Here is a 9,905-nt window from a genome sequence, read left to right on the forward strand (position 1 = left end):
TTTACAATTGTTTTTAAAAGCATCATCTACATGTAATCCTAACAAATCACCTACAAGAACTCCGGATTTTTACGGGTGTATTGTTTTATGAAACTTCGAATTTCCTATGGCACTTATTTTCAAAACTTCAAGTTCGAGTTTAAGTACAAACTCTAGGTTCATGATACCTGCAAACAAACACAATATACATATGTAGTGAACGGGAATAGCTTCGGAATCTATGTGTGAAAAAGAATGAGTGACGACCCAAAATACGGGGCTGTCATGGCTTGCATGCCCAAAAGAGTGGTTGTTGGGTTGCTGGGCAATAAAGGAGAAGTAAATGGGTTAACAGATTATTTACCCAATTATTGGGTTAAGAAGGAAAAGTGAAAAACAAGGCCTAACTCATGGGCTTGTTATTTCATGCGAGCCAAAAAAAAAAAAAGACCATAAAGAAAAAAAAACAAGTGGGACGGTTTGGTGCATATGCCCAATTGGGTTGCGGGTCGACTGTAGGAGCCCAAGTCTATAAGAAAGGTGATGCAAAACGGCTTTGTTTTGGACCTTAGAGTTTTGGAGCAGGAACGACTTGGTGGCTCTGGCAGCGCGGCTTTAGGCTGCGGCTCCCATGCGTGTAGGGTTTGAAAAATCCCATTTTTTTTCTTCTCTTATTCACGCATATTCAATTCACCACAAGTATAAGAACAATAAATTTAAGCTGAATCTATAATTTGAAAAAAAAAAAAAAAAAAAAACGTAAAATTAGAGTCCATACTTCATGGTGAATGTTTCATGCAATCATTGCTGAAAAAATATCGAAATTGAAACCATGTTTTGTAGATTACTTGGATTGCTTGATGAATATTGTGAACAGCTTTGTAGTAAACAAGTATTCAGTTCCTTAGCTCAGTGTTACGAGCGTGTTTAACAATGCGTTGTGACCTAAATTTAACTAAAGGAGAAAGAGTGTGGTGCAGTTGCATAAAGAGAAAGGATAGGCTTGGGAATTACTGTGATGATATTTCTCCGTACCTTGTGCCTTTTTTAAGAAAAATAATAGGGTTACTTGCACTACAAGTAATACAAAGTTGTGCCTATTTGTTTTTTGTAATTAATTCTTGAAACATTAGTAGTCGTTGAGAATATAAATACTCAAGTAATGATTTCTGTTGTGAAATTGGTGTGAATGCCCACATAAAGAAAACAACCACATATGGCTAAGGGTGGAAAATGGAGGAATAGAAGTCAAAATTATGTTGCTTAAATAGTAGAAGTTTGGTTTTTATTGTTTTGGTGTGTAAGCCTTTTACATGCATTAAAAGAGACATATACTTGTATCGTATGGGTAGTACAAAAAGAGGAAAAGCAGAAAGTAATAATCATGTTTTCCTCATTTGTCCCTCTCTATGTTCATTTCTCTTATCTGATACTAGTGAAGAAAATAAACAGAATAATACATGGCTCCCGTTTCACTTCAATATCTAACAACTCTGATAATATATATAGGTACGCATCATCTGATAATAACATGTTTCTAAATGCTCAAAGTAATCATTATCTTGAATTGGTCAAAGCTCTAAAAGACTCCAAAACAAAACCATTGAACACTCTAATGTTTTAGCACATTCAATCACATATATTAAACATTAGCCCGTTCTATTAACTATATTTTTCTCTCAAGTGAGGCATACATACATATATATATATATATATATATATATATATATAATATGGCCCTTTATAACCAAATATATCTTGGGATACTAAACCTAGTTAGAAACTTTTTTTTATATTTAGTTTTACATATATTAAAATGAACGGTTAAATGAGTACCCATTTATAATTACGGGTAATACCCATAACCGTCCATTTAAATTTCACAAGTAAACGATTACCCATAACCATAATCATCAAATTTAAATGGACGGATAACCACGATTACCCATAATCAATAGATATTTGCCCATCCCTACTTGTGCAGCCAAAACTTAAGAATCCACCGACCTCTTAACTTTCGATGCCGGTCGTGATGTGTGCTGCCCGCAAATTGGATAGGGCATTGAAAAGCGAGACTTTGTAAATGGTCCTTACAAAGAGAAACATTTATCTTGGATGTCACTGTAACAGTATCATTGCATACGAATTTCACGTGGCATTGGATGATAGGCTTAGTATACCACAGTCCCCGTGTGGAGAAAGTCTGGGCACCTCTCTCTCTCCCCCTCGCATCGGTCGTACTACCGAGGCAGAAGCGTACGCAAGTCTAGAAGCGCAGGCCTTCGCTTCTACTATGTCGAAATATAAACAAAACCATCTGAGAGAAGTCATGGCCTTAGATATTACGCGGCCAGCGTTTGCTTCTATATCAATAAAATGTTAGAGACCAACAATACAAAAAGAGATGGGGTGTGTGTAACGATGAAGGCATTACTCTACAACATTTCAAAAACAAATTGATTCAATATAGTTCACAACAGATACAGATGTGAATAGCTGGTAGTTTTAAAGTTCAGCAATACCAGATCAGAAGCTTAACGACAGAAGAAACAATAGGCGTCAATTAGATAAAGTACCGGTACATAAAAATGCAGCTAGACGGCCTCTTTCAGGAGTCTCCTTGTGAGATCTATGGGAAGTCCCATCACGCTATCGGTTGTCCCTACCTGCAAGAAGCACCAGCATTTCAAATATGAGGATGACCATCAAGACACCGCTCAACAAAATAGTATGTTCGTATCAGCATGACTAGTTATTGAGTAAAGACCTAATAAGTGGATCAGAATCGATGAGCTTTCAGGATCCATTCAATAAAAGATCGTGGATGAAAAGGCAATCAATTAAACTGTTGAAACAGACACATGGTAACGTAAATATACTCCAGTAGGCTTCCCTTGCCCCACATTTACCAAATGTTACAACTTCAGAACAGAGAGTAGAAAACCAACCACTTCTTTAACAAAAGGAAGTATTAGAGGATGTTCTATTATGAGTCCCCCTGCTACTTTGAGCACTATCCCCTCCTCAATCTGACATGGACACAGCGGAAGGGGTTAAATTGTCATCATCCAATCAAGGAAATAAGTGAAACAACCAAATTTGATACAAAACAACTCTTACCAGCTTCTCAATGACTTCATCTGGTATTTTATGGAAATAAATCTGCAAGGAACCCCAAATAGATATTATCCACAAATATGACCAGTCAATTCGTAGCATTCACCTAAAGAGCTGGGAAGTTATTCAATTTCATCTTTCAGAAGCTACAACAAGAAAAAGCAAAAGGTACCTCCACTCGATCCCATTCTCCTTTACTGAATCCCGTTTTAAGGTTTGTAACATGTACAGATCCCACTGTTGCTGCATGCCCTCCAGAATAGTCTGCAATTCATGTTAGGAAAATTATCAGAGTCAAAAAGTAAAACATCAGGGACATGGAATAAATACCCATTAAACCAACCTTTCAAAAATTGCCGTGCTTCTTCCTTGCTGGATGGTTTTTCCCGAATCACACCTTCATAGACCACCACCTCCAGATCATTTTACAATAAGAGTAAGAAATAACAGATTTAATGTTCCCTGACTCATGAAAGGAAAATTCTAAATTCCTAGTGTTGCAAACAAGTCATATCACCATAGGCCATTTATGTTGAAGGACAAACAAGCGTACACAAGGCCTTGAGGGTAAAACAAGTTATTGTATGGAAAAAGCTGATGTCTGGAGCGTCTACGACATAAGGTATAACAGATACTCCATAAAGAATGAGGAGGAGAAAGAGCTAAAGCACACAATTCATGCATAAGAAATCAAAACATGTAATATGTAAACATGGGCCCAAAATGAAGTTCTGTGATTAACAATGTCGTAATATGACGCAACTCCTACGTATAATTTATCTTCCTGAACAAGTTTCTCAGTCAATAGAATCTCACATAACTGACATCAAAACATTATTTAAACCTATACTTATTACTTTCTCCCTTACCCTCTCCAGACTATTGAGGAAGTGATAGGAGTATGGTAAAAATTCCATATACACATTTTGGTGTTTTATCCACAACACACAACACACATATAATAGAGACTATAAATATGGTATAAGATGTGATGTATACTTGATCAGAAGTAATTAATAGCGTTGGTTCGGCATCCTTTATGTAGTCACCAACTGGGAGCCTTTGTGAAATGGCTTCTGCCTGAGAAGTTTCCATCAGCTCAGATAGGTAAGCAATTCTATTTCAACCAGAAACTAGTTGAGACAATGTCATTACATTATGCAGTAAACAAACAACTGCAATAAAGGGAGCATTAACACGCACAATTTCAGACACTCATACACATGCAGAAAGAAACACCTACAGTTACGGGGATGAATTTAGTTGAGCATCAGAACTAATTAGTATCTTGCTTTAAATGCTTTTCTTCTCAACTACTATTGTACAATTACGTAGTCAAAATCCCAAATTGAGCCTTAGAAGTCTAAAACTGTAAAACACGATTTTCCTCTATAAAAAGAAAACGGGGGTGTCTCCTCCATAAACGGCACTAGGTGATACCAGACTTTGATGCCTTCAGTAGTTAAACAGAGTGATGATACCAAACACATACAATATATATATAAAGAAATGACATACTGTGTCTGCCGCAATCACAATCGTGGGCTCAGCATCCTTTTCTTGATTATTGATACTTTGCAACTTTGATACGATAGCATCGGCCTGACACACAATTCACATTTGACAAATGTGAGAGCTTAAAACCATAACAACCCTAAACTAAAAGACGCAAGTTCCAAAATTTAGCTGATTAGCATTTAGTGTTACATTCCCAATAGGAAAACAACAAAAAGGAGAAGAACACCAAACCTTTGCCTTGGCAAGAACCAAAACCAACTCCTCTGGTTTTTCCGTTCGGATGGATTTTTCGTCAATGTCTGCAGTCTAAAGTAAAACAAGAGTTTAATTTCTAAAAACCATCAGGGAAATTAGGTTTTATATATTTCAGAGAAACAATTCGTAGTACCATGACTGTGAATTCATATCCCATTTCAGCCAATATTTTTCGACGTGCTATCGAAGCCGATCCCAAGATTATCTGCAAAATCAACCATTAACATCATCTTTCTGGAGCAGCTTAGTTTCAGAGGAAAACGAGTACAATGTTTCACGTTAGACTAAAAACAACACAAATTCTCTGTTTGGCAGAAGCAGCTGCAACCAAACAGAGCCCTAATATCCAGAACTACAACCTCCTCCTAACATTTTCAACCATTTTTAAAGCTTCAATTTGTACTGCAACTAACCACAAGGGGAACGACGACGTTTCGTGTTTGAATTCGTCTCGACAGAAACGCATCGAATCGAAACCCTAGCTTTTAGTTCAAAACTTCGAGCTAAGCAATGGAAAAATAAGAAACTCAGTTGAAGACGAAGAGTGAGTCACGTACCTTGAAAGAAGATGAATCGGCTTCCATGGCTGAGTCAGCCGGCGAGTCAGCCGGCGAGTCAGTCTGAGACCTTGAAGCTAGGAAGAAGCAGTTGTTGTGGCGGCGTTTGGCTCTTTTTTCTTCACGCCGTTCACTCGTTTAGGCGCGTTTTTACTATTCCGTCTTTGCAAAGTACGACGATTCTGTATTGGTCGTTTTGGCGAATGGAGTTACCATTTCAGCCTTTTCAGGTCGTTTTTTTATACAAAGGGGCCCAAAACCCCAAAGCCCAAGCAGAATCGCTAAACAAAGAAAGATATCAACCCAAGGGGCTTACACAAACGGTCGGAGTTTTAGTAACTCCGGAAATATCAGGTCATTCTATTTGAATTCGGATCCTCCTCGGATCCTCATTGTGAGCATCCTGAAGATTCGTGAATTATGTTCGTTCATCATATATCGTATAATTAGAAATCATTTTAAATATTCTAAATATTTTTATTTAGAAATCATGTCTACATGATATACGATAAACATACATAATTTACGGATTACGGATTCATCCTCATCAAAAGAATCCGGAGAGAATCTTGTTGGGTTCTATTTAGGGGCAGAACCTTTTTGTTCTATCTTTTCCCTTTTTTTTTTTTTTTTTTTTTTTTTAGTCTTGGTTAAAATGTAGCACAATCATTCAAACTCTTTATTTTTAATCTTGGATAAATTCTTAATGTTCAAATAAAATATAAACGATTCTAATTATCATGTACGTTGCATAATTAGTAGCAGAGCAGAAAGTGGCTAGCACCTCCCAAATTATTAACTTGCAAAGGTTTTTCTTCCACTTAAACTAATAAATTCAATGTGGGGTCGACTAAGGAGGTTCCAAGTCCTACCGATCAAAAACTTTAAAATGTAGGATACCTCGGAGCAAGCTAACAAATTCCTATTTTCTACCACAACGAGTGCATGGCACTCAACACTTTGAGAGCAACAGCCTCTTGTTCCGCCAAAGATATGGAGTCAGCAATGAACCCTAATTTATCCTTACTTTCTTTTATCTCACCATCATCATGATCACTCTTACTTTCTTTTATCTCACCATCATCATGATCACTGCCAAAATATATCTTTGACCTTTTGTGGGGTCGATTTGCGTATGCCTCTCCTTCTGAATCAGAAACATCCTCCTCCTTCTCGTCTGCGTTTCCTCTCTTCCACTTCATCTTATTCTTCAAGCGTTTTTCACGACGGCGGTTGCGGTATTGAGCCTTGTCATCCTTGTCCTCCTTCTTCAGACCTTCCCTGAGCTTCTTATAATATTCGGTCTTCTTGCCTGCATAAAGAAGGAGACACATTTCAAGGCAACAGTTTTTTCAGAAGAAGCAAGGTAAAACACCGTGTTTTTCCAATAGATGATGTTATTTGGGCACACGAAACTGATGCACTTATCGACACAATCTCTACTGCATACCTTGAATTTGGTCAAGCGGAGCTCTGGCATTGTTGATATCAGCCAGCCTTGCTAGTGGCGGTAGTGAGTTGCCTTCGTCATCAAAGACAACTCTAGTTCCCACTGGTCTATGGATATTGATTTTTAACTTCTTCTTCTTCTTCGAAACCCAAGTTGACAATGTAGAAGGCGACCTATGAGGAACGGGATTATCATATATGAGCTCAAAGTTTGGGTGACAATGGTAATGCATCCACAAATACTAAAGGTTGATGAAATTTTTAAAGGGATCGTTTAATAACCATTTCGTGACAGTGGTAGCCCCTTTAAGCTTATAATCCGAGTTAAAACAAGTATAAAAACATAAAATGCAAGAAACTCACATAGTATGTTCGATTTTTCTTCCTTCCCAGTCTGCGGCATTTGCTGTATCATTTGTATGAAAAGGATCTTTCTCCCCATCTTCTTCACCAGAATCACTGATATCAAGTTCCTCCTTAGGAAGCAGCTCCAATTCATTGTCCTTGTCCAAATTTTCTGGTTCAACAATGGGAGATAGTTCGGACACTTTCTTAGAGGAATTATTGATTTCGTTGTTTAGAAAACGCATTCTGGGTGGGAACGGTAGACCTATCGATTTGGAAAACTCATCAATTGGTAATTCTTTAACGTCGAAAATCTCTTTGTCCTTCTGTTTTTTAACAGACTTTACATATGTGATAACGGCCCTATTAGCCACACCACGTAGTAGATCAGGGTCCTGGACTATCTTAGATGCCAACAATTTAGACAGTGATTGCACAAGGTCCTTGTTAGGCTGAGAAATCAGTAAAACAGCTAATTAGTTTAGCGTAGCTCACAAGCAATCGGAGACGGCGGGAACGATAATTAAAAAGATGTCAAATGTAAGAAAATATAACCACCTTTTTTTCCCGAATGGGTATTTTTGCTGCTTGTAGTTTATCAAGCATTTTTTCTTCAGACGGCATCAGAAATAAAAGCGATCTCCCTACAGAATCAAAGCGAGCAGTTCGACCAACTCGGTGTATGTAAGATGCAACATCTTCTGGACAATCCACCTACACACGAGAAAAAGTATCAGCACTTAACGACGCTGTGACGAAATGAGTAACGGATGATTCGGGTCGAGAGAAAATGAAAAGCTCAGGGGATATATCATTAATAACAACAATCTTTTTTTTTTTTTTTTAATACATCGATATGGTTTTTCACCAAAGAGAAGGAGAGTTCAGCCAAGCCACACCTGAACAACCCAGTCAACTGCCTGGTCGAAGTCAAGGCCTCTTGAAGCCACATCAGTCGAAAAAAGAACTATAGGGTTCTTACTAAACTGTGAGACTGTTTCCATTCTTTCCTCTTGCTTCCTCTTACCATGAATACGCTTCAGAGGTATTCCGGGTCGGAGTTTTGCAAATGCTTTGTATACAAATTCTACCTATTAAAACAAAAATTCGACAATCAAATTTAGTAAAAATATGGATCAAGCAACAGGTGTATTACGTGAAAAAATGGTGGTGAAATGATCAGGCATGACATTGGAATCTGAGATACATTGAAATAAGTCAAAACAAAGTCGGCGCACCTGTTTTCTGGTTGATAGAAACACTAGAATCCTAGATTTTAAGTTACTTCTTATGAAGCCCCACAACATGTCTAACTTTCGGTGAAGAGGAACGATGATATATGTTTGCTGCAAATTAGTAGGAGTGGCTGTCAAAGACTTCTCATGCACACTGATGAACTCTGGATCTTTCAAACAGAGAGTTGCAAGATCCTTAACATCTTTTGGATGAGTTGCTGAAAAGAGAAAAATTTGCCTGTCCTTAGGTAGATCTTTAATGATTAACTCCACTGCCGGCTTAAAACTTGCATCACTGAGCATACGATCTGCCTCATCAAGGACCAAAACCTGTTCCTTGGCCGTAAAAGTCCACCCAAATCAGCAGAAAAAATAGAAACGCAACTTATGTGACATGGGTACATCGTTACCTTGGCATCCCGCACCAATGATACAACGTCAAGGTAACTTTGGACAATATGATGCAAAGTGAGACCGATTTTAAGTTGATGATGTTGAGTAAGACACATTGAATTTCAGATGTTAAGTGAGACCGAAATCAAAATCATAACACTAATAGAAGATAAAATAAACCTGAAGCTGTGAACAGAAAAAATGTTCAGTCTCATTCATGTGCTGAAGAAGCCGGCCAGGCGTGCAAACCAATATGTTGAGCTTATTTGCACGCTCCTTCTCTTCTTTGACTCCTTTTCGACCCCCGATTAGAAGACCAGCACTAAAATCATGGTGCCTCCCAATTGAATTCAACACAAGAAAAGTTTGAATGGCTAATTCCCTTGTTGGAGATAGTACGATAACACCCACACCATCGTCACGACACCATCTCTCTCTATACAATTTTTCCAAAAGCTGAAAAGGGAAAGGCAAACTCACAACTTGAATTTTTTTTTTTTTTTTCTTTTTCGCAGTTTCTAAGGTGCTCAATTTTCAACTAGAAGATGTGCTTCCAGCCTTCCACATGCAGTCGAATTCAAACTCCATATTTAGCTATTTAGCTAGATTAGTTTAAACTTTATATTATAATATCACTTGCATAAACACACAAAAAAAAAACCTAAACCCTAAAAAAACTTACCGGTATAACGAAAGCTAGGGTCTTCCCGGATCCAGTCTTGGAGGCACCGCGAACATCTCTGCCGCATAGGGCATGGGGCAAAGCGGCCCTCTGAATATCGGTCATGACAACATACTTGGATTGGCGTAAGGCGTCCTTAGTCTTCTTGGAGATGGGCAGCTGCTCGAACCTAGTGGCGCCGGCGTACCGCGAAAAGAGGTTGGGGTTGCCGACACAACCGAGAGGGGTGTCTGAGGGCAAATCGGGAAGAGACATGGGGTTGGAGCCGCGTTCGGGTTGCTGGGATTCGATCCACGATTTCAGAAGCTCGATTTCTTGGAGCTCCTCCGAGAGTTTCTTTTTGATACGATATTTCTTTGATTTGAGTTTTCTCAT

At 38.3% G+C, this 9,905-nt stretch overlaps 2 protein-coding genes across 4 annotated transcripts; both read right to left on the reverse strand.

The window, feature by feature from the left end:
* Positions 1–2,384: 2,384 nt before the first annotated feature.
* Positions 2,385–5,557, reverse strand: LOC137743187 (uncharacterized). 3 transcript variants are annotated; one of them, XR_011069445.1, is made up of 11 exons: positions 5,427–5,557; positions 5,003–5,074; positions 4,846–4,920; positions 4,615–4,698; positions 4,096–4,176; positions 3,440–3,509; positions 3,269–3,360; positions 3,100–3,141; positions 2,928–3,008; positions 2,747–2,824; positions 2,385–2,645 (listed from the first exon to the last, which is right to left on the reverse strand). XR_011069445.1 is itself a non-coding variant. In XM_068483075.1 (10 exons), the coding sequence occupies exons 1-10, from the start codon at positions 5,451–5,453 to the stop codon at positions 2,574–2,576; spliced, it is 696 nt and encodes a 231-aa protein (XP_068339176.1). In that variant the 5' UTR covers positions 5,454–5,557; the 3' UTR covers positions 2,385–2,573. The 3 variants fall into 3 exon arrangements, 2 of the variants coding, with proteins under 2 accessions (XP_068339176.1, XP_068339181.1); XM_068483075.1 differs by lacking the exon at positions 2,747–2,824; XM_068483080.1 differs by lacking the exons at positions 2,747–2,824; positions 4,096–4,176.
* Positions 5,558–6,355: 798 nt separating this feature from the next.
* LOC137745938 (DEAD-box ATP-dependent RNA helicase 32-like) lies at positions 6,356–9,905 on the reverse strand. The gene is made up of 9 exons (XM_068485973.1): positions 9,531–9,905; positions 9,029–9,304; positions 8,459–8,785; positions 8,120–8,311; positions 7,779–7,934; positions 7,239–7,672; positions 6,877–7,049; positions 6,490–6,738; positions 6,356–6,456 (listed from the first exon to the last, which is right to left on the reverse strand). The coding sequence occupies exons 1-9, from the start codon at positions 9,903–9,905 to the stop codon at positions 6,356–6,358; spliced, it is 2,283 nt and encodes a 760-aa protein (XP_068342074.1).

Source organism: Pyrus communis, chromosome 1 (assembly GCF_963583255.1).
Source record: "Pyrus communis chromosome 1, drPyrComm1.1, whole genome shotgun sequence".
NCBI classification, from domain to species: domain Eukaryota; kingdom Viridiplantae; phylum Streptophyta; class Magnoliopsida; order Rosales; family Rosaceae; genus Pyrus; species Pyrus communis.